The 24,164-nt window shown below is 42.6% G+C and overlaps 2 protein-coding genes across 7 annotated transcripts in view; one reads left to right on the top strand and one right to left on the bottom strand.

Annotated features, from left to right (window-relative positions):
- bcam (basal cell adhesion molecule (Lutheran blood group)) overlaps positions 1–20,984 on the top strand; it is a 50,202-nt gene extending 29,218 nt beyond the window's left edge. The window contains exons 2-17 of one of the 6 annotated variants that reach the window (XM_070967295.1): positions 3,341–3,471; positions 3,592–3,808; positions 5,608–5,681; positions 5,806–5,902; positions 6,030–6,212; positions 7,596–7,717; positions 7,812–7,953; positions 8,518–8,633; positions 9,809–9,950; positions 10,946–11,070; positions 11,824–11,965; positions 13,154–13,174; positions 13,775–13,807; positions 15,244–15,385; positions 16,292–16,391; positions 18,372–20,984. In XM_070967295.1, coding sequence (XP_070823396.1) covers positions 3,341–3,471; positions 3,592–3,808; positions 5,608–5,681; positions 5,806–5,902; positions 6,030–6,212; positions 7,596–7,717; positions 7,812–7,953; positions 8,518–8,633; positions 9,809–9,950; positions 10,946–11,070; positions 11,824–11,965; positions 13,154–13,174; positions 13,775–13,807; positions 15,244–15,385; positions 16,292–16,391; positions 18,372–18,374 — 1,790 coding nt within the window. In that variant the 3' untranslated portion in view covers positions 18,375–20,984. Of the gene's footprint in view, positions 1–3,337; positions 3,472–3,591; positions 3,809–5,607; positions 5,682–5,805; positions 5,903–6,029; positions 6,213–7,595; positions 7,718–7,811; positions 7,954–8,517; positions 8,634–9,808; positions 9,951–10,945; positions 11,071–11,823; positions 11,966–13,153; positions 13,175–13,774; positions 13,808–15,243; positions 15,386–16,291; positions 16,392–18,371 lie in introns of all 6 variants that reach the window. The other 5 variants (XM_070967294.1, XM_070967297.1, XM_070967296.1 and 2 more) reach the window with 5 other exon arrangements.
- Positions 1–24,164, bottom strand: part of apoc1 (apolipoprotein C-I) — a 351,086-nt gene that overhangs the window by 296,943 nt on the left and 29,979 nt on the right. The window lies entirely within an intron of this gene.

Here is a 24,164-nt window from a genome sequence, read left to right as displayed (position 1 = left end):
GAGAGGGTGAGAGTGACACGTACGTTAAAATCAAGTGAGAGGCAGAGGGGTCTGCAAAGAGAGAAAGATGTGGTACAGATGGCAACTGCCTCAGCAGCTCTGTTTACATGCATGCAGCTACTGACTAAAAAGAGAAAAAAACAGTGGATGTCGGGTATGAAGTGATAAATAGACATAAAAAACACCCAAACATTCTCAGTAGATCATAATAGATGACTATTTTCATCCCACGAAAGAACGAATTAGGGCTTTTAGCTGCTCTAAAAGTGAAGACTCAGCTATATATTCCAGTCTTGCAAGACTTTGTCAGAGATAGTAAAGTGAGAACAAACTATGACACATGAATACGCAGCTGTTTGTACTGCAGTATTTTTCCACAGGAAGTGAATGTGATCAGTTTTGTGTGACTTTCACAGAGTAGCCCACTCAGCAGATGAATGCATGCTTGCTCACCTGAAGTACTGTGACTGCTTCATCAGCTACATTGAGTTAATAATATTTCTTTTTTTATATATATAATACAGCAAGTCCAGACGTCTGCAGACACAGTGAGGCTGTGCTTTGATGCTTATAGAGCAAAACCAGCTAAACTTAAACAACAAAAGCAGCTGAGCTTGTGTTGCAGTATGAAAGGTGGAGATAACGTTAGCTCTGACTATGTAAGACTACACAAAAAGCTACGTGAAAGACAGTTTTGAAGCGTCCAAGCTGCTACTCTGTTAATTTAATTGGCTTCAAATGAGGCTAAGCCTGAACTTCAGTTTTGAAGTGAATCCTGTTATGTAATGCCGTCAAAGCGGTCTGAAGTATTAGGAGTTTTGTAGTTGTTGTGTGGACATTTCCATCAAGTAAATCCACTGTGTGTCCACTTCCTTGGATGGTGGAGTCCAATGTTGGTTCTTGGAGTCAGCAACAGAGAAATTAGCATGCGGTATTTGTAATGTTACCTTCACATCCTCATGTCTGCCTCATAGTAAGGAAAATGGTAGTTACTGGATGTAACTCCAGTTCTATGAGTATATGCATAGCACTCCACCTGCATGTTATGGCAGCCAAATTAAAACACATTATTTTTAATATGCTAAAACATTTATCAAGGTAATGACAGCATTGCAAAATCCATGTTGTGACAGAATTGGCACCCCAAGTGTGGTTTACATTAATATTTCACTGTTTTTGATGTCTGTGCACAAGGAGGTTGAGCAACTACCAATCTCCCAAAAACATGGTGTGATGCACACTGATACAGTATAATTTATTCATTTCCTCCAAGTGAACTAACAGAATATCTCCTCTAATGTTGTAGGTTGAGTGATTTATACCAGCTAAGTGTACCCACACATGTTTGTTCCTACAGACTCAGAGGTCAGTGGTGTGATAGTAACCAGTACTTGTGAAGAAACTTGATTTCATTTTCAAGCCTTCAGCTGGAGATTCATGTTTGCATGTGTTTTCAAAGTACCTTGAGTGGCTGGGTTAAGATGTAGGTTCTCTATGGATGTGCCAATAAGTCACTTGATTTAATGTGGTATGTGTGTGAGTGTGTATTCTTCCCATGCACCACTTAACGGGACTCTTAAATCCTGAGTGCTTCGTTTACTAGCACATTCTTGTTCGTTTGCTCGTCTGGCTTTGCTGTTTGTGTTGGCGCAGAAACAGAGGAGGATTTTTCTTTTGGGCTACATCCCTCTCTCAAACTCGAAACATGAGACTCGGTTTGTAAAACTAATGTTGTTACACATGAGAGCTACCGAGCTAATGGAAGGAAATATTTAGAGAGAGAGAGAGAGGAATACTGGACGTGGGGGACAAAAAAGAAGAACACAAGGAAAATGAGATGCAGGATAAAAATAGAGGCAAGGGAAGTGGAAAAGTAAATGAAGAGGAAGTGAAAGAATACATGGAGAGAGACATGAGATCTTTTCATCAAATGTCAACGCCTGACTGACCTTTGACCTCCGTGTGTTTTGTGGGTCATGGTGAATCACAGCGTCTGACCCTGGTGGAATGCGTCTCACACCACACTGAGCAAAAAGTGTGTATTTGACATCTCTGCCCATTATCTCCTCCATATGTACTCTCTGCCTCCTGTTTTCTCCTTCCGTCCTTCGCTCTCTCTCCTCCTCGCGGTGGAGTGATAACAAGGCGGTCGTCCCTCAGCTCCTCTCATCTCTCTTTGGACATTTTTTGAGCAAACACTCTTTCATCTTCCCCGTCTGCATTTCTCTGCCCCGTTATTAAAACCAGCCTGTCAAACAAATACGAGTCCCACAAGTCCGTCCGCCCGACTCTTGGCGGTTTCACAACAAATAAATTATTTAAATGTCGATTTTTGTAGTTCACATATTGATGCCATGATTAATTTATGTTGTCATACATACTATGGGGTTGGGTTGTTCATTAGCAGCATATATGTCCAACATACTTATTGAATATAGTGTAGCTCTGATTTTTTTAATTATACCTTAATGTTTGCAGTGTTTGCAGCATAGGGAGATTTTGGGGAATGTTGTTTAGTGGTTGTTTACTGCTGGCATCCATTATTTACTGTAGAGAAACATTTTTTTTTAATTGTATATTATTTCTGTGAAAGTACATGGTCTCATTACTCTGCCTATTTTCTTCCTGGCACATCAGTTAGATTTATCTCATGCCTGCCAGGCTCTATATTTCACGTACACCTGCCAAAGTGCACATATGAAATACGCCGTCCATATGTCTTTCTTTGCAGATGTTTTTCTGTGTTAGCGTACCATAGGATTTACGACACCGCATGTGCTGCAGTGACTTCATTAGCAGAAATGGAGCTCCTTCCATTCCTCCAGCTCCCCTTCCCTCGTTTCCTGCCCCTCCTCTCTGTAATGCAATTTCTGTGTCGCTTCATGCGTTTCTCCATAGCTGGATGTGAAGAGAGTTTGAGAGCTATACTGTTCCCCATCCCCACAGGAACCACTTTGGGTCCATCCTGTGCCCTAGCTGCAGCTCTCCCATTGATATCTGGGGCACTGTGTGCATCCTAATGTCCCTGTTGAATGGAGAACACTGACAGTGACGAGGGCTTTCTAGATTCCTCAGGGTCCCTTAACAGTTTTTACTGCAGTTCATGCACCTTGAAGGGAGTACTGATACTTGTAGCTCCGGTAGTCTGTTTGGATTTATAGCAGTTACAATAAATTCCAATGGAGACCCAAAGTCAAGGCAAAAGACATGTAACTGCATCCCTAAAGCACCTCTTAGGTCACTCCTGCAACTCACATTGCTCTCAGTCCCTCTGGCTTCCTATGCTTGAGTGTTTCATCATATTCTTCATACCTTTCTGTCTTTGTGTTTTTCTCAACAGTGTGTAATGGGGCTGTTGTCGTGAAGGTGGCTCCTAAGGTGGAGGTGTTAAAAGGAGAGACTGCCAAACTGCCCTGCACATACAGTGTCTCTCCACCGTCGAACAACGCTGTTGTCGAATGGTACTACATTGTAAGTAGTTTCCAGATATTAATGTTCTTTATTCAAATGTTTTTAGAGAGGACTTTCCATTACTCCTCATGTTTCTCCCACCCACTCTCTGAACCGTCTTCTGTCTCTCCATCCATTCAGGAAGAGCATGGAACCAGGAAGCGCGTGGCTTTCCGCTCCCAGGGCGGCGAGGGAAAAAGCGACGATGGCACCATCCTGACTGGGCGGGTCACCATCGGAGAGGACTTCACCTTGACCATCTCCTCGGTTCAACCCACCGACGAGCTCGTCTTCTACTGCTACGTCACCACTGGCCCCGCTGGGGTTGGAGACGCCTCCACTATGCTCAAAGTCTTCTGTGAGTCGGCCAGTGCCCTTTGGCTTTTCATATGGCGTTAGCATGACCTTTTCAGAGTCCCCTCCCCTCTTCCTCACTCTCCCACCAGTCGGTGATGTGAGGAATTAATGACTTGTTTTGTTACTGTCACTGCCGCTAAAGGTTTATGGCTTTAATCAAATCTGTGTGTGTGTGTTCATGCATGCTTTCATTTAGAAGTAGCTTAATTCAGGCCTAATGCATGACATTCATTTTGCTGATTGCATTTACTCAAAGTGACTCCATTCAAAACCTCTTCATACATATATAGTATCATAATTTCTCACAGTTCTCTACATCTGTCAAGAACTGAGCAAACTCAAGCTAATATTTTTCCACCACATGTGGAGCCTTTGCCGGTGCCTGAGGTTACAAGTTTCCTTTGATAAGTTCCCCAGAGGTCAATTAACCACAATCTAATCACTCTTGACACAATTGATGAATAGTTCAATCACACCTGTCATGTCTCATATATCTCACCTTAATAACGGTCCAGATTTATCACAGAGGCGCCGGGGGCTGACCCTTGATGCCGGCTGTGTGTCCTTGTCCCTCCCACAGCAACCCCCACAGCAACATCAATCATACTTTTAGCATTCAGTGGCCTAACCAAAATGAATATGATTCATTTGCATTTCGGATTGGACTGATCAATCAATCTAAAGGGGGGAAGTTTGCATTGGGAGCGTAGCGAAACGGCCCTTTTCTTTAGTCAAGCTTCCACTTGAAAAATAACTCGTAAGTTAACCATTAACATTTGTGCACTCAGAGGCACTGGAGTTTAAAGCAATCTCATAAAATAAGCTATTAATTGTGAATGGGCCAGGCAGTGGTGGACAATACCTCAATTCAGTGCTGTCTGACAAAGGCCTTTTTAGATGCACTTAATGCACACAGTTGTAAGAAAACAACCTGTCTCAAAAACCAACAATTATTCTTTGTCCACATTTGACAACTTGACTCATTGGGGATGAATTATAGTGTGTCTGCCCTGCCTTAACTCAATAGGGCTGAGTTATGAGGTCTCCTGAGGGTTGAGATGCGCCAGTGATTGCCTGGTTTCTCTCTCTCGGGGGAGTGTACAGTAGAAAGTAAACAGTGTGTCTGCTGAGCAAAAATGCTCTAAAAGAGAATCAAAATAATCCTGCCTGTACGTCTTGCTGTTTATTCAGCTGAAAGTAAGAGGCTGCAAAAGAGAGTTTTAGTTATGTTCAGAGCGTTTAGCGTGAAGAAACCAGCTTTTGAACGCTAACAAGTCCTCATCGTGCATGTAAATTGCAGTGCGCACTTAAAGCTGCCTGCGTTGCACACTAAGTGGAAAGGGAATGACTTTAAAAATGCTTCAGTTTTGAGAGCGGCGTAACAAAAGGGGCTGAAAACAAAGAGTCGAGTGAGCGAGACAGAGAGAGGAATACCCATCTACTGTTTATTTTTATAAGCAGTCGACAGCTGCAGGCGGCGATAAGATGACCTTGCATGTGAACAAGTGAGCTCGGGAATAAAGCAGAGAAACAAGAGGGAACGCTCACACCTGTGGTTGTGTGTGAGCTTTTTTTTGTTGTTATTTTACCCTTATCAGCTCATGTGAACCAGGACGCAGTGGAATAATGTGCAGCAGGATATTTACTGCTCGGCTTAATTAAGACGGTCAGCAGTCATGTGGGTTGGACTGCATATCTGGAATTGGCTTGTGTTTGTGCTTGCGTCTACGTTAAAGGTTTTCCTTGCACTGAATCATAATGATATAATAATGATTTCTCCCCTCCCGCTTCCTGTCTCAGTCGCTCCCGAGAAGCCAGAGCTCACAAGGCCGTCCAGCCAGGCCATTTCTGCAGGAGAGACTACCAGCTCTGAGGTGTGTGTGCATGTGCAATGTCTAGAAATGTGTGTGTGTCCTGCGTGTGAGTGCATATTTTCTGATTTCACAGGAACACTTAAAACACACATTTTCTGCCCCCCTACATTTGTCTGTGTAACAGATCGGTACCTGTGTGACAATGAACGGACATCCCCAGCCAAGAATTGTTTGGTTCAAAGATGAACAGCCCCTACCTGAGGTCAAGGACAGGAAAGAGAGTATGTGTCCTCTGGCTGTTTGTTCAAATTTCATGAACAAAGATATAATCTAATATCATGTGCTGCACAAAGCAGAGGATAATCTGTGCTTTACTTTCCTCCCTCTGCCCTCCCGCCTCTCTGTCAGAGACCTACATGATTCCCTCGGTGGTGAAGGAGGCCTCCGGTCTCTTCACCATCAAGAGCACCCTGTACATGCAGCCCACCAAGGCAGACAAGGACTCTGTGTTCCAGTGCACCGTGGAGTACAGCATGCCCGGAGACCAGATCAAACAGAAGAAGTCCAACACCATCACCATCAACCTCAACTGTGAGTGGAGGCCAGGGACAACGGTTTTGATTAGTGGGGAGCACTGGTGCTGGTCAGCGAACCAAGCTAGCTGATTCTGCCTGTTTCCAGTCTTTATGCTAAGCTAAACTCCCTGGATGGTGGCTGGAGCTTTATTTTTGCTGGACAGACATGAGTGGTATCGATCTTATCTAACTGTCGGCAAGAAACTAAATAAGCGGATTTCCTAAAATGTCAGCGATTAGACAGCAGCGCTTCAGGACTCCAAAATAATTATTTTTTTTTAGCATTGTGAGCTATCTGCTTGATTATCAAGGGACGGTTTCTTATCAGGCTAGTTTGCTGCTCCCCTGCTGCACCAGACAGAGACGATGAAGTCCAGGCAGATGTGGGATTGAAGAGAAAAAGTGAGAGATCACTAAAAACTAATGATTTCCTGACGTGCAGCTTTACTTTCAAAATCTCCAATGGAAGACGTTTTTGCTATTGTGTGTTATTTGCTCTGTTATGCTGCGTTACTTTACGGATTTACAATTGTACAGCTGCGTAATATTGTTTATTTGTTCATGCCTCCAGTATTGCTTTTGTTGCAAGCTAGCGTGAGGCCGTGCTTCAGCACAGTGGACCTTTGAGTGAATGAATGCGAACATCAGCATGCACATGTGCTTACAATGATAATGCTAACATGCTAATGTTTAGCAGTGTAACCATATCCACATCTTAGTTTTAAGTGTTCTAACACTTGTGAATTAGCATTAAAAACATAAGTGCATTTGAGCCTAATAGGATTTTGCAGGGATTTAGTAATAAACCAAAGTACTGGATAGTTCATTTCACTGAAAGCCACAAATGTTAACCTGCTGCTGGCCCTGAAGGAAAAGTCAGAGGATCACCAAAGTCATTAGGTTTTATCTTCTAGTGACTATAAAAGTCTGTGTAAAATTTCATGGCAATCCATCCAGCAGTTGTTGAGATATTTTAGTCTGGACCAAAGTAGTAGACGCCAGCATGGCAAAAAAAAAAGCTTTATCTCCGAAAATAAATCTAAATAGTTGTAGTTCTGTAAACCTCTCCCTGTCATCCATCCTCAAGTTACTTTTTCTTTTAAGAAAATAATGTGCGCCCTTTAAAAATGAATATCGTCAACAAACAGCTATTAGTGTTATCTTTCTGGACCCATTTCATTGGCTGCATATCTTTCCTCCTGCAAAACATACTTTAATGCAACCACAGTGGAATTGAATATTGAGCTGAAGAAGAATGATGAGACAAGGAAAGAGGAGTTCAGTAAAACACCCCTCCTGGAATGCATTACACATCCCTGATTGATGATAGGCAGTGTAACAGAAAATGTGCCCATAGGAGGAATTTTCACCTGTTCCACGTCTGTTCTTGTCCATCTAGATCCCTCTGAGAAAGCGACCTTTTCCCTGCTCAACACTGATCCCGTCAAAGAGGGCGACACTGTTACCATGAAGTGTGAGACTGATGGAAACCCTCAGCCTGAGTTTGACTTCACTAAAAATGTACGTGCGCACTTTCTGCACATATACGTGTGTTTGAGAGAGAAATTTAGTTTTTTGATTAAAACCCACAACGTTCACGTCCTTCCACCTTTAGGATGAACCCATCAATGGCCAGGGCGGTCTCCTGACTCTGAAATCTGTCAAGCGCACTGACAATGGCATGTACAAGTGCACGGCCATAGATTTCGATAACATGGAGGCTGACCTGAGTGGAACTATCGACCTCAGTGTCCACTGTGAGTGAGCTGAAAACACACACACACACTCACACACTCATCACTTGTGGGGGCATTAAGTGAATTAAGTAAGCGCACAGAAAGAATGATTCACCTCCTGTTTGTGTACTTTGTGCCTTTGCAGTGAGGCGTTCTTTTCATCTGTAAATCATAGAATTAAAAGGGTTAGAACTGAATGAGCACTAATGGAATCCTTTCAGGAGGCCGATATCCAATTTTTCACAGTTCATCTGTTACTTTAATGTTATCCCAACTACACTCCCTAATTTGATCTTATCGCACACATTAAGTGGAGATAGCCCAGAAAGAGCATCAAATAGACTTCACTCGGATTTCGAAATGGGCTTAACTTCAGAGTATGTGCAATTAGCTTTGTACTTACAAAAAAAATTATATTCTTCTTAGTACGGCTGTTTTAACCACCTTATTACATGGTTGTTTAAGCGATGAGAAGCTTTTAATTGTAAGTGGCACTTCTCTAACTCCTTAGAGTGTGCAGAGGGCCTCTGGTTTCATGTGTCTTCCTCCCTCTCTCTTAGCTGCTGTCCATTTTCTCTCTGTTAGACATTGACCCAGTGACCGTGACCCCTGTCGAGCCTCAAGTCGTCATGCTCGGTGACAAGGTGGAGTGGCAGTGTAAGACCAAGGCCTCTGCTCCGCACACCGTTCACTGGAAAAAGGTGGGCTCGGTTGCTTTCCCATTTGTCAACAGAATTCAACAGTATTCCTAGATAACAGTTTTTAAAGTGCAAACCCGTCAGTCTTACACATAAACTGGCTCAGTCAGTCGCTCAGTCTTTCCCGGGACTCCATATTTGGTCATTTCGTGATCCTGGTTCAACTTTTTAACAACAGTACCTTTCTTCTTTAGATAAGACAAAATGCCCTAATGCGACACATACAGTGTCACATGATGTGCGTGCAGCTGTTACACAACACTAGACCCTTTGGATCGGAGGCAGTGCCCCCTTTAAAGACAGTTGTGGGCCTGTAACACAAGCTGCATTATGTTGTATCCAATTGCAGCAACTGCAGCAGAGACGCTGGTGTTTGTCCCATTTTGTGAAGGAGGAAAAGCACATTTTATATTATTATAAATTTCATATTGTGTCATACTGATATCTTTCAGAATTTATCATAAATGCTTGTTTCGTTAGCCAAATGCAAGTTCTGTTTATGCCATGCGTACTTTCATTCTAACAGATGATTAGAGTAATAAATAATTTGCTGCACTCTGAGCGTGGCAGGTTAAAGCTAATAGTTAATGGCAACAAAAAGCACTTCCTCTGGTGTCTCTTTTCTATGGCGAACAAAATATATGCTCTAAAAAATGTAGTAAAATACCCGCAGAAAAGAACTCTTACAGTCTATTTGAAGAGACTTTCTGATACTGGTGCCGTAGCAGTGGTGTCTTTTGGTATTCATCTGTTCTCCTCCACTTGTGATGTGCAGACTGTTCCTTCGGTGTCGGGACCGTGGTTGTATTCTGTGTATCTATTGTTGTGTCTCCTGGGTGCGATAGAAACTCACTGACTGCTGGTTTTCTGGGTAGAGAATGTGTTTGTTCTTTGTAAGAAGGATTCCTATGAGAAGGAGTTGAGAAGAATTGCAAGAGACAGGTTCATCATGGAGGACTGACTTTGATCTGTTATCGCTGCGCTTTGGAACAACGTGTGCAAAGGCTCATCCTCTGCTTTCCCAGCATAGCGGCGCGCCTTCAAACTAGATATTCACGATGCTGTTCTGCTCGCACATTCATGCAGAGAATAAAAAGAAAGAAGTGAGGTCTGTCCAATTGGGTTTATTTCTGTGTGTGTGTGTGTGTGTGTGTGTGTGTGTGTGTGTGTTCCTCCAGGGCTCCGAGGTGCTCTCTCAGGATGGCACGCTGTCAATACAAGAGGTTTCCTACGATAAAGCCGGCGAGTTCATGTGTGTTGCAGCCGTACCATCTGTGCCGGGACTGACCGCCGAGGCTAGTGTCAGCCTCACCGTCAAAGGTGACACACACACACGCACACACAGATCTACATGCACAGCCTACACATGTGTTTTTTCTACGTAACCTCCTATAAGGATGAGAATTACTGCTTAGGAGCAAAATAAATGGTGCTTTATACTCTTTTGTAAGCAGAGTAATCTTTTTTTTCTAAATTACCTATCTAAGACCACCACTACACACACACACACACACACACACACACACACACACACACACACACACACACACAGAATACTAAACAATGGTCGGTGTTGGGTGTGTGCAGAGTATTGTTTCACTCAGAGGAAGTTCAGTTCATGGATGCATCTGAAAGAAGGTGTGGCTTCCTACTCTGATCATTTAGTTTCTATATGGGATGAAACTATGAGTGCACTGCAAAACATCAGCTAACATATGTGAGCATGAGTCTCTCTGACTTGAAGTCTTTTGACTTGAAATGATGAGTTTAAAGTACGGCTGAAAGTTCACGCCACGCATTAAATTAGGTTTATAGAGACACAAAGATCAGCATATGAGCAGCCTTCCCACCGTGTTTAAGCTTTACAGAGACCATTCTTCTGATGGAAACTTGTTGTGTGTGCTTTGTTTCTTTTCACAATGATGAAAACAATGTAAACACGATAAAGGTCGGTATCAGATGCAGGTTTACTGGGAGCAGCCTTGAGTGTTTTTGTACTCACTTTGGTGCTCTTGACTGATTCTGAAAACTGTGAAACTGCAACTACAAGGCAAATATGTCTGCATGTCAGGCTGAGCCGTCGTTCATTCAACCAGATGCTGACTTCATTGACTTTGTTTTCTCAGTTTCAGTGAACTTAGCCCAGTGCGTTTCATATTTTATAACCCAAGGTGACGATTCAACTTTACTTCAGTCAACTCATATTTTGGACCAGCCTGAAATGATCTACAGTGTGTGTATGCGTGTTTGAGCTTGTGCTGCTTTTGTTTATAACTGAATGTCCCTGTTCGCTGGCTTTCTCGCTCCCTTTCCAGGAAAGCCGATGATTGAGTCTCCCACTGCAGGCGAGGTTGGGAAGGAAGGAGACATGGTGACTCTGAAGTGCTCGGCTTATGGCTTGCCTGCCCCTCAGTTCACCTGGAAGCCCTCAGGAAAAGAGGTACGAATGCAAAGACGCGGAGATGAAGATACAACATGCTATTACCTGACGTGTTTCCTGCCCTAGTGTGCCATTTACAGGAATCAAGATATAAACAGATGTAATTGTTGCTTTCCTGGAGCGAAGTGCACAAGTAAAACTAGAAAAACAGAGGGAGATGTGTTCCAAATAAACAGCGCTATCGCCGTTAGCATTTTCATTTGGGTCAATATGTGAAGTTTGAGGCATCATTTTTCATCTTAAGATCTTCATCCTGGTCGGCTGGTATGTTGAACTTCAAAAGCAATAGAAAGATGGGGGAGAGAAATAGCTCGCGGGGCAATGGAATGTAATATTTTATTCTAATATGTCTTATCAATCTGATGTAGTTAAAAGAAAATCCCATCTGCAGCAGCTTTAAAGAAGCTCACGGGCAGAGTACGGCTTCACAATTGGAATATTACATAATATAAAATGATAAAATGAGATAAAACTTTCATGAAACCTGTTAAAAATGAAGGACGAGGTGACCTACAAATAGGCATGTATGTCAGATCAAAGATTGAAACTTTTTACGAGCAGGTCTTGATGTATAAATGAGAATCAGGGTAACAAATGTGTGAGTGAAAAGTGATAGGAACCAGACTTGTTAAGAAGAACAAGTGCAACATATTTAAAAAGAAAAATGTGCAAGAAATTTGAAATGCAGGCAAGAAATGATGTCAAGATTCATGTCATGTCTCTCCATCGTTCTTCCTCTGTTGCTCCTGCCAGTCTGTAGCAATGGAGGGTAACAAAGTGGTGAGCACCTTGACTCTTCAAGCCACAGCCGAGATCATGAAGGACGGCGTGATCTGCGAGGTCTCCAACGAGCACGGAACAGTTAGCGAGCCCATCCCCGTATCTCTCAAAAGAGGTCAGTGTCAGGAGAGGACGGCAGCGATGATGCTTCTTTATCTCCTTCCTCTTCATGTTCTCTGCACTGCAGGCTCTTGATGTTTAGCCGCGATACAGGGATGTGTTTATGCAATGAGCCTAAACTTTTGATTCAGTGGAGCGAATCAATCTTTTAGCGGACAAAACACTGGAGCCAGCTGCACCAGCTCAAAACCCTGATTATAACATCGAGTAAAGTGTCGACAAAGTGGAGATTTCTGTGTTCATAAATTAAACAGGTGCACCACACAAACTAGTTCTTTCATAGAGATCAGTTGTTACTAAAATATAGTGAAGAGTAAAAGATTATGGAACATTGTCCACATTGTCCACTGACAACTAAAGCGCTCTTTGATAGTAATGTGAACGAGGACCATTTGAAACAATACTCACATCTCAAAATACAAAACGTATGCCCTTAATAGACTAAATGACCAAATAACATCACCGAATTGCATGAATACTATGATGCTGAAACACGTATTTCTTCATGTAAGCACATATAAATAAATATGAACAAATCCTCGCAGTTCATTTATCTTTGGATGCTACAGTGATCAGCTTTGACTGGACTGTGCTGCAGATGTTTCCAGCAGTCAATAACATTGCAACTATTTAACAATATATTGTGTGCAGATAAACAAAGCATGACCTGTGCTTATGTGGCCTTGAACCAAACATAATATCACGACATCCCCGCATCAATCAATCTTCAGCTTTTAGCAGCACAGGGCTAAGTTAGTTAGTTAGCTAGCAGCAGCGTGGTACGTTGGTGTATGTTGGCCACCTCAAACGTTGCTCCTTCGGATGGTCGAGGCGTACGTCTGCCTGCTGGAGGTGTTGGAGGAGGCGAGTGGTCTTCCACGATTAAATGAAGGCTTGCATCCAACCCTGAACCGCTGTAATCCTCCATTTCTTTTATAACACCCCCACACTAACATTATGTCCCTGATCCTGTCCCATCTGGACTTTACGCTTTAATGATGTCATCAGATTTAGTCATTCACCAGTTTGAAACTAACAGAAGTTAGTGGGCACTTTATGCACAGTCTTGGTACTGCATTTACACACAGCTGCTGCAGCCGAGCCCAGGTTTCTTTTGCTCTTTTGGCTGCGTCACCACCTGCAAACTAAACCCTCTCTTCTTTTTCTCCTCCTCTCGCAACAGTTGACAACTCGGCCGACAGAGGTAGAGCCTTCTCCCTTCTCCTCCTCCTCTCCTCCCTCCTTCTCTCAGGACTCTTTGTTGTACAGACCCTGTAATTTAGAACCCCCACCCCACCCCACCACCCATCTCCTCTTGCCCCAGCTCCTCCATCTCACACATACACACACACACACACACACACACACAAACACACACATACACATAACTCCCTCTGCTGTACTGTAATCTTGTATATTTGCCCTCTTGCTACCGAACACTGTGGATATTGTATATTGTTATTCTTCTTCTCTTGTCACCTTTGTATGATGTCTGTCCTATATTTTGTGGATGCTACTACAACTTTTTGTGGCCCCTTGGGGACAATAAAGGATTCTATTCTATTCTATTCCTTCCTTTCCTCTCTTTGTTTCTTCACTGTGTCTCCTTTTTGCTCGCCTCTCTTTTCCGACTGCCTTCTTGTTTCTCGCTTTTCCTTTTCGTCGTTTCCACTCGTCGGCTCGGGGTGCTGTGTGTGCGTAGGATCTTGTAACCTTAGCTTTTGTGTGCATGTGCTCTTAGTGTTTGTGTTGTGGTTGTTGCTTTGCTGTGCTATGGGACTGAGAAACTCTCTTTCTCTCAAAGTGCTGCTCTCTGGAAACCCTGTGCTTAAGTCAGGTCTGTATCGCTAACCCTCTTGACATGTCTATAGCGTTCGTCTAGAACTGTAAGTCACCGTGTGTGTATTGATGTCTGTGTGCACACACAGGTTGATGTATTTGTGTTTACAAGAGCTATCGTGTTTGTGTATCTGTTCTTTGTATTATTGTAGTTGAGAGGACAGACCTCAAATTTTGACGACTGGAAGTTTTCAGTTAATAAGCTGATTATTTTCTCATTTAATCTATGAATCACCCTGCGCTTATTTTATTATTTTGGGTTTCGGAGAGAAGCTCATGCGTCCCACAATGGTTGACCTGAGACCTTTTGTCCACCTAGTCCTTTACTCTGTATCGGGACGTACTGGAAGTTTATACCACAGCCATTTCTCACAGTCAAAAAGAGAGAAAAGTACAAATTTGCATCTATTTTCAAAGTTTGTTTGCCATTAATTTAATGGATGTCACTGTCAGTGTAGCCCCAGAGAGAAGCACAAGAGCTGTTACTGTCGTTACCATCAGATGGTAACAAACATGATCTGTGAATGATGCCTGAAGTACAATTTTAGAAGAATAGTTTGACCAAGAAATAGTCCACCCCATCATTCCCAGTAAAACCATTTTTTAACCTTGTGCTAGCTGTTTGCCCCTGTTTCCAGGCTTTATGCTAAGCTAAGCTAAGCTAACCATCTCCCGGCCCCAGCTCTATATTAAGGGACATATGTATGTAACAGTGGAGTTGGACTATTCGTTTCAGGCACACCAACCAGCCAGAAACAAGTCTTCTTAATGGCCATTTTATAAATAAATTAGTGTCGTAATAATGTTGTAGTTTATGTAGAGCAACATCAAAATCTGAAAACTGTGGCGTCGTGTCCTCACAAATATGGTAATACAAGTGTAGGTGGATGGGTGAGTATGTTCAGTGTTGTCTTCTGGCTCTGGTCAGCTGTCCAGTGTTACCTGTGAGTATACAGGCCCCGTTTCTGGGTCCCGTCACTTTTCAGTCATTGCATTCAAAAGTTAGGCTAACCCCACATCCCACTCCCTGCTCCTTCTCCTCTCCACCCATCCATGTCCTCATCTGGACCCCCCACCCCACCCCACCCCACCCTCCAATCCCCATCCTCTCCCTGTCTCCATCCTCCCCTCCCCGTCCTGTCACCTTTCCCACCTGTGGTACCCCAAATGAAATTACCTTCATCCCCCCACCTCCCTCTCTTTCCCCCCACAAATCAAACACCTCCACCCCCCCGCACCCCTCATGATGCCCCTCTGCTTACTGCTGCGCCTCCCAAATCAAAAACTCCCCAATCCCTCCACCTCCTCTACTGTGATCAATCCCTCACTCCCTCCCCATGCCTTCCCCCCACCTCCATCCCACCAACCCTCCTCCACCCAATCATCCGTCCCTCCATCCCTCCCTCCATGTGTCCCTCCATTGCGGCGCTGTAGCTGACAAGCAGCAGGGAGGCTCCAGCGGGGTGGTGATAGCTGTGGTGGTGTGTGTTCTGCTGCTCCTGCTGCTGGTGGCCCTCATCTACTTCCTGAACAAGAAAAGCAAGCTGCCCTGCGGCAAGAAGGACAAGAAGGAAGTGTGAGTAGACAGGAGGGGGGGGGGGGGGGGGAGGAGCGGGGGGGCGGAGGGGATTAATGCTGTCAGTCATTACTTCACGTGGCTCAATGACAACTGCAGCTGATCTACGCTGCGGTGCTTTTTGCAAGCATGTTGTTTGTGCTCTACAGAGAAAACAGTGATGATAAAAGAAAAAACAGCATGTTTGAGCTTTCAGTGAATAAATGGATGATTAAATCCAACAGAAATGAAAAATTAGAGATGTGCGCCGTCCAAGAAATTAAGACACTCTTGGATGAGAAAAAGGTTTTCTGCCACTATCAGAAAAAGAACGATACCAGATCTGTTTTCTTTAGTTTCCCGCCAATAGTCTTAATTGCTCCACTGCGTTACTTTATGCCAAGTTAACATGCCGGGTTTCCCCATCTTCCATAGAAGCCATTTCTTGTGCAACAGTTGTGCCAACGCTACTACGCTCGTACTTCTGGCTTACAAACACAATGTGTGTAAAATCTAAAGCTCAATATGTTTGTGTGCTGTTAATAATGCTTCACTGCTGCCGTTTTGCTCTTCATTTTGTGCAGCATGAAGAAGAAACTTCCTCAGACTCCAGCTTGATTCATTTATGATGATAAGCCCAAACTCTCATTCTGTCAGTTTTCATATCAGCATGCAGATTACGCTCTGAAAATGTGGAAGCCTCTACTTGGAAATCAGCTTCAAACAGATATTGCATTGAAGTGTGTTGTCTTCTTAGTCAGGATATCTTAATTAGCTGGAAAAGCAGTTTTATCTAATCTTAGATTTGTAAATCATAAAGAAATGTTTATACCCTGTTCATTGTAGATAAACTGAGAGAACTGTAAACAAAAGGAATGGTCTCTCATGTCCAGTATTCTTTGTTGTTCCCTCCTGCTCTCTCTGCAGGGCCAGTGGAGAGGTGAACAACGACATTGTGGTGGAGATGAAGACGGACAAGGCCAACGAAGAGGCCGGCCTCCTCAACAAGAGGCCGTCTGCAGAGCAGGTGAGCCCGGACGACGCGGCCCTGGAGGGTTAACGGTCATGGATCTGGGTTTTGGTTAACAGTCAAGCTCCAGCTGATAATCGTCAGAGAGCGAAGCAGCTATTAACTGAAGAGACCGTCTTTGTCTTCGACTTACACTGCACCAGGAGCCTATGACAGAGATCTGATAAGCTCAGTAGCTGAGGGTGGCTTACTTACTTCTGCACTCGTGAATGTGACTGAAAATTGATTTATTTTCATTTTCTTGTTCTGTGATTATGTGAGGTGATTTAAAAAAAGTTTTGTGCATTTTTGGACTTTTTATTAAGCAAACAAAACTTCTAAAACTTTGTGAAACATGAAAACTTGTTGCTTAAACATTGCTGTCTTCTTACACTTCTTTAAAAAAGACTTAATGTCTTAACATTTCATTAATACTAAGCATTAAAAGTTATTAAATAGTCTACATTCGGTCTAAATTAAGCATAAACGTTATTTCATCCGTGTTTCTTCTTTCCTTTTCCCTCAGATACAACATATTTTAATGCACGAGTCAACATTTTTGATATAAAACAAAACCTTATACTGACCTTCTACACTTTCTTGCTGGGACAGTTCTTATAATAACTCAGCTTTTATTTACCTGCCACACTGATCTGAAGAGACAATATAAAAAAAGAAATCCTTAAACTTGTGCTGGTTAGATTTATTGCAGTAGCTGCTCGCTGCCTGACTCAAAAGAAAGCCATTCCTACCTAAAGTTGACCTCTGCACTGGACCACATATTTAGCACTGACCTTTACGCTTAACCTGCAAAGCATAAGAAAAAGACGATTCGTCCTGAAGTAAGAAATAAACGTCACAAAAGTGTCCTTGAAAGCATTAAGTTTAACTTTCTCACACATGCAGATCTTCTAATTCCGAGCAGAAATTCAGCTCATTTACAACTTTGACAAGATGTTGATTTTGTTGATTTCATTGTACATTTAGGGCGTCTGTCTAATTCCGAGGTGGCGAACACCACGGGGCTGAGAACGGTCGTGTAGCGAACGCAGATCCAAACGTAACAAACGCCATCAGTTTGACACAAACACGAGCTCTGCAGACAGCTGGAGCGTCTTCAGACGCACCAGTCGAGCTCAAAGAGAGCAGGTTTGAGAACGCCGTCCCTGCAGCCCGGCATGACGGAGCGTGGCAGCTGTTCAGAGCCATCTGAAAATGCCATCACAAATGTGAAACGTTTCATCATGAAATTTGCGGTAGTGGCACATTCGACGTCAACGTAAAAGCCATTTTAAGCGAGTCTCGTTTTATGTGATTTCCGGAACTACTGACAGCAGACTGCGTGACATTTGAGAATTGCGGGGAGATTGCAGACGCATTTCTGCTTTGCTTTTGAAATGGATATAAGGAGAAGATGTAAAAGTCGCTCTCTCCATATGCTATCAAGTGATCTTTCTTTCCTGAGATGTCATTAAAAAATAGCACCGTGTAAGCTGTCCTCTGAAAGGCGGCAGCTCAGCCACAAACGCACTTCATTTTATTGTGAAATTAAGTCTTTTGCATTTCACAACAGAATTAGGCAGGAGAATGTCTTAACCACAGCAAGTTCACAAATAAAGTACGTACCGACTGAAAACACTGCATCTCAGACACATAGTGTGCTACAGGAGGGAAACCCTGAGCACTCTGTGCAGCGTTACATAACATGCAGTCAATATTATTTATTATAATGTGCCGTCCTTTAATGCTATTGCTTTCTAAAAGAGGTTAGCTGCAGTTAATTATCGCGTGATGAATTGTTGAATAAGCCGTGAGTGAATATGCAGAGGGAACATTTATTGATGCGGTTCAAGAATGTGCTGCATTCATTTTGCTTTTGACTGATGAATATCTGATTTCTGTTGTTTAAAAGAAAAGTCTTATCATTGTACTCATGTATTCATCCACAGCGATGGCGCACTGATCATATTTATGTTGTTCTCTCTTTCTCTGCGACAGTGATGAAACGAGGCGATGGAAGTAGCCGACTGACGGATGAAAGGAAGGAGGAGCACAGCTCTGAAGACGACAGGGCTCATTTTTATTTACCACACTAGACTGAGGGGGGCGACAGGAGGTGTAACATGGGAACTGGTTTATTTTGGGGATCTTGGGAGGCTCACCATGGTTGACATTGATTAGGCTTGTTTTATGACCTGCAGTAGCCCTTATGGATGGAGATTTTTTTTAATGAATTGAAAAATAGAATTGCCCTTTAAAGTTAAACTCCATCCATCGACGCTACCATGGGTTTAAAACCACACACATGCAGAATCACACTGGATGACATTATTGTCTTGGCTTCTTTCGATTCTAACTCCTTTACTCACCCACCAATCACATCTTTGGTTGACTCCTCTGCAGAATAGAGCTGCACAGTGACGCGTGGCGGACACACTCCAGACACAGTGGCGCAATCTTTCTTATCTACCCCAAATGCAACACAAAATGCCATTCAGCCACTGGGTTTTTCCCGGAGTGTGTGTCTCAGCGTAACACTGACCGTTTATTCTGTCTCGGAGTCTTGCACTTAAATGCTGTGTTCTCCGCTGGGTATGTACAGGCTGTCGTTCTGATTTATTCACCTCAATAACAAGTGATGATTTACGCTCACAACATTTAATCCCTCAGCACACTGTTTGGCACACATTACCGTAACATTTCCGCTCAAAGAAGCTCTGTGTTTGTTTTAGTGCTGTCGGTTTAATTGCATTTTTGCCACCTGTGAATGTTTATGTCTTGTTTTTTTCCCAATATCTCTAATGAGCTTTCAGTAGAAACAGCCCAGGCATTTAATAACGCCAATCCTTTCTCTAAAATGACTTGCCTTTTTAAATCTAGCTTAAAAGGCACCAGACAAGCAAGCTATTAGGTTGTACAAATTTGTTTTTGCCATTTCCAGGATACTTGTATATTATGTTAGTACATCAGTTGTTCACTTGGTTTCCTTTGTTCTCCTGTTTTCTGTTTTTTTAAATACTGATTACCCTGTCCATCAAGCAGGAGGTGAACAGTGGAGCTCAAAGAGTCTGGGGTTGGTAAAGCTACGTGCACACTAATACATTTTCATTAAGTGTAGAACTTTTGCTGCATTTACACCTCGCGTCCACACAGGCGTTTTCAAACTACTAAAATGATAATGAAATGAAATGATACAATAAAATTTAAAGTAGACTTTTGGAAACGATGATGCAGACAGCCATGTTGGCTTCCTGATTGGCTCTTTCACATGTCCCTCCGGGATTATCAAGATCATGTAATGACTCCCAGTCTGTGTTTTCCGCCGCGTTGACCGCCTTATACTCACCTCGCCGTCAGTCCAAGCAAAGAAATCTCTGGTCTTACTTTCAGCCATTGTTATTCTTCTTCAGTAGGATTTTCTGCAGCCAAGCAGCCGACTGCAGAGTAGACAGTCTGCTTGTTTAACCTGATGCATGCCCAGTGTACGTGAGTGGTCATGTGATATGCATTTTCAGGCGTCTTAGTATGGACAGAGATCTTTTCTGAAGCGGTGTTAAAACACTCATGTGGACGGGGGGTTCATTTTAAAATGAAAATCTATCAGTGTGGGCGTAGTCTACGCTGCTGGCCTCGGACCACAGTCGCCACCTTTTCTTACAGCCTTTTACAGCCTTTTAGTCCCCTGCTCTGGGATGAAACCATTCTCACAAGGACAGCACGCAGCGGTTCCGCCTAGAAAGCCCAATTATCATCAGCTTTCACTGTAAAATTGGTCAAATTTGGTGAAATGGTCGACTGTCAAACTGTGAAATGCTGTGTTGTCGAATTCACATGACAACAAAATGGGACTGTCAGGGGCCGCAGTAGTCACACATTCACCCGTTAGGAGAAATCACTGGCACAGGTTCACTCTAGTTTGATATGAGCAGGGAGGGGAGGTGTGGGAGGGATCGGGGTTGTTGCTGGAGTATGCGATGTACCTTTATGTTTTTACCAAATGAAAAGTTTTGAGTGTCACAGCAGGAATGTCTCTGTTTAGGTACGCAATGCAGGCGTTTGTGTTTCTCCCCTACACTGTCGGCAGGCCAGAGGGGTTTGATAGCGGCTTGACGTGCCCTTTTACTTTGTTGTACACTGGAACCAATGGCCTTGATTGTTTTAAAAAAAAGGTCACCTCAAACCACTATCTGTGCCCGCGAGGCTTACTCTATTTTTTTAATGTCTGTCTACTGATCTTGCCATATTGACTGTTAGCCAACCTGTGATGGCAGGGGAAGATAGATTTGTGAACTTGGAGCAACATTTTTAATGTTTTATATAAAAATATTGTGGTATAAAAGTTGTTTTTTGTAGAAAGGGGATTCTTCATTTCGGAACTACTGAGTTTTCATTTTTCCCACGCTTTCCGCTGAGAGAAGAGAGAAAGGTTTTGTTTTTTTTGATTTAGGACTCTTTTTTATGAGATATTCTCAGTGCTTTACTTCTCTCTGTACTGTATACTGTATATTTTGTGGTACACTGTTGTGACCTCTGTGGTGTGTTGATGTATCTTTTTATTTTGTTCCAGCTGTGTAGAATTTATAATGAAAAAAACTCAAGAAAACCAATCACGACCCTATTTTCTCTGTGTTTTTATTCCCACCTCTGTAACAGGTAATTTACAAAAGCTTTTTGGGATTTATTTCACAAAATCACTGTAATTTTTTTTATCATTATCCCAAATGGGACGAAATTTGTTTTGATATTCACTGTGTACGTTTTTTGATGCACAAAGTTGAATGGGAACAAGAATGTGTGTCTGGCCATCCAACGAGGCAGCTGAAACCCTCGCACACCATTGCACACCATCTCTGAAATCTTTACACTCCAGGAAAAAGTGAACACCTATCAGAAATCAAATTGCTTTTGATGCGATTCATCCGAGTACGTTTTTTCTTACACTTCCTAGAAGATGACATCCAAATTGATTCCTCGCTTGCACCAAAGTTTAATCTCTTTGATATAACCAGCATTATGTAAATTTCCCTACACATTGATTGATCCCATGATTTGTTGTGACAGAAGAGAAAAATCAAGTTTTGCACGGATAACTGCTTAACGGATCGGCTCGCTGCCAACTTCATGATGCAGCGTCCTCTGCGCTGGGCTTTCATTTTTTTTAGAAATGAGCTGAAATTAAGCCATCAATCATCGGCAAAGTGATGCGCGGCTTTGTGCATAGATCACTAACAGTTAGTAGGACACGAATCAGTAGCAGCTACACTATAGTCATAATTGGCTATTTGAAAACCAAATGTTAATCAAGAGACCGGATGAAGGAATCTTCTAAATCTCTAAACTCGGCGGTTTTACTGTCCACATTAAAAATCTCCCCTCCCCCGAACATTAAGCTTACATAACAGCGTGCTCTAACCTTGCAACACTTTTTTTTGCTTTCACACAGGCTCTGTAGCTCTGTGAGCCTATCAGAGCTGTTGTCCTGACACACCTCCCTGCTCTGCTGGCTCTCCATTAGGAAATTAAAAGTCCCCCATCAATGTGACCCAGAGAAATCGATCTGTGCCTTGAATACAAAGCAGCAACGACAAAAGGAAGCACTAAGAGCTTATTGGCAGATAGAAGGAATTTATGGTAAATAACGGTATCGGTGTCGTGTCCTGCTGATGTGATGATGTGAGGATACATGTCAGCATCTTCAGGGGTTTCAGACTATAAAACTACTTTTCCTCAAAGAAAAAAATCTCTGGTTTTCTTATACAGAGGAGACACATACAAAGCAAACATAGTAACTGTGTTTAAAAGCTTCAGCTGAGGTCAAGATGTTCACATTTCACTGCTGCACTATCCCAAACTGTCCTGGTCATTCCTTATATGAGAATTCAGTGTATCTAACATTAATGATAAAATGATAAATATTGCTAATAATATAAAAGGCTGAATCTCACACAAAATATCCTCTATCAGCGCCATCTGTGCTGCTCAGTCTGTATTATGCCACCTCTAAAATAATCTTGTAAACCAAGTATGAAACACAAAAATGTCAAAGTATCAAATGTGTGAATTGTTTTGGTTAAAAGTGCCTCATTTAAAGAGAGACTACATCATTTGAACAGCAGCCATTATGGCCACAAGGAAAATAACAGGAACATACTCATTTAATTTATAGGTGACACTCTGTAATAAGGGTACAAATCATTAAGTAACACTTAACTAATGACTCATGAATTAATGCAGGATGTAGCTTGACTTCCTGTTGCTCACTATTAACAAATGACCAAGACTCCATATGACTGTGAATAGGTTTCACTTAGAAGATCAATAGTTAAGTCATGTCAGTTCAGTTACTTCAAGCATGAAGTGACATTAGCTGAACTCCAGTTAGATAACACTTTCATGCTCAGCATAAGCAGAACAGCAACCACCTGTTCTCATAGAAAAATCTTTTAACTGAAATCCAGCCAACTTTATTAATATATTACATATCTATGACTGAACTTTCCTTAACTGATGATAAAGTGTTACCATTTCAACTCAATTTCCCAAGATTTTCCCTAGTCTGTTTCCATAACAACAATCACGGTAAGGCGTGTTTACCTCTGTGTTGTGCAAAATCCTTGAAATAAGTAATTAGTGACATCACTTTTTATTTCCATTGCTCACTTTCAGTGTAAAAAATAATGTTGCACAAGCAGTCAGCTGTTTTGGAAATAAAAAAATACCTTCAAACTTTAGCTTAGCTGTAGTGACTGCACACAACAGCCCTATCCTGAATCAGGTGATCCAAAATCAGGTGATTCATCATTACAGGCCAGCTGATAACATCAGGAAGCTTGCTAAGAAAACTTCAGTCCGAACCTCCAGTCAGTCAGTCTACTGAGTGCACAGAGGCCAAACTAATAACCATAAAACTCCTGCTAAGACAGCAAACCAGCCAAGCCTGCAAACTGTCGACGTTTTGGAGAGTTACTGAGATTAGTGACTGTGTTTGCTACTTAGCTACTAGGATAAAAGTAAGGTTGCAGCCTCAAACTGAAGAGTGTATGGAAGTGAGAACAGGTGTCTTTTATGATTGATTGATTATGATTAAGATTGTGTTGTTTCCTCTTTTAAAAGTAACAGAGTCTTGCTTTAAGGGTGATGTTGGTAACAATGACGAGTTCATGTATGAAACGTTATCATAAGTGCTTTAAAATCAGGCTTTAAGTGAGACTATATTGAGTAAGTGCGTGTTTGTATCTTGCAGGTTTTGGTGTGTATGTGTGATCCTCCCATTTTTTGTTTTACAAAGAATGAGAGGATCAGTGCTCTTCAGTCTTGCTAACAATGAGGGGGATTACTGTCATTCCTCACAGTGTCCTTCCATTCCTCCCTCCTCCTCTCCCCTCAACCCCCTGTGAGTTTTCCCGCTGCCTCCACTGGGTTTAGTTACAGTAGCTTTAAACTGATTTAGCCATTTAGTGTCAGCCTATTGAGGGATGACAGCTACTGTCTGTCCCCTCTGCCTGCTCGACCCGGATCTGATGGCTACTCAGTAGCACTTGGCTCGGCTTCAGCTCGGCGTAGACGCACACAGAAATAGACACTATTCTTTATGCAGTGCTGCTGCGATGGACCCAGGTTGAGCGAGGCTCTCGTGATAGCCTCGCTGACAACATGTGCTCTGCCATCCTACATAACCAGCACACACATGCAGTTTGCACATGAGATCTCAAGAGCAATGAGGCTAGAAGAAGATCAGCAAGGATGTGGAGATGAATGGAGGACTGGCTGTGTCAGGGGAGGAAGGAAAGG

Source organism: Chaetodon trifascialis, chromosome 7 (assembly GCF_039877785.1).
Source record: "Chaetodon trifascialis isolate fChaTrf1 chromosome 7, fChaTrf1.hap1, whole genome shotgun sequence".
NCBI classification, from domain to species: domain Eukaryota; kingdom Metazoa; phylum Chordata; class Actinopteri; order Chaetodontiformes; family Chaetodontidae; genus Chaetodon; species Chaetodon trifascialis.
This window is presented reverse-complemented; position numbering and strand designations above follow the sequence as displayed.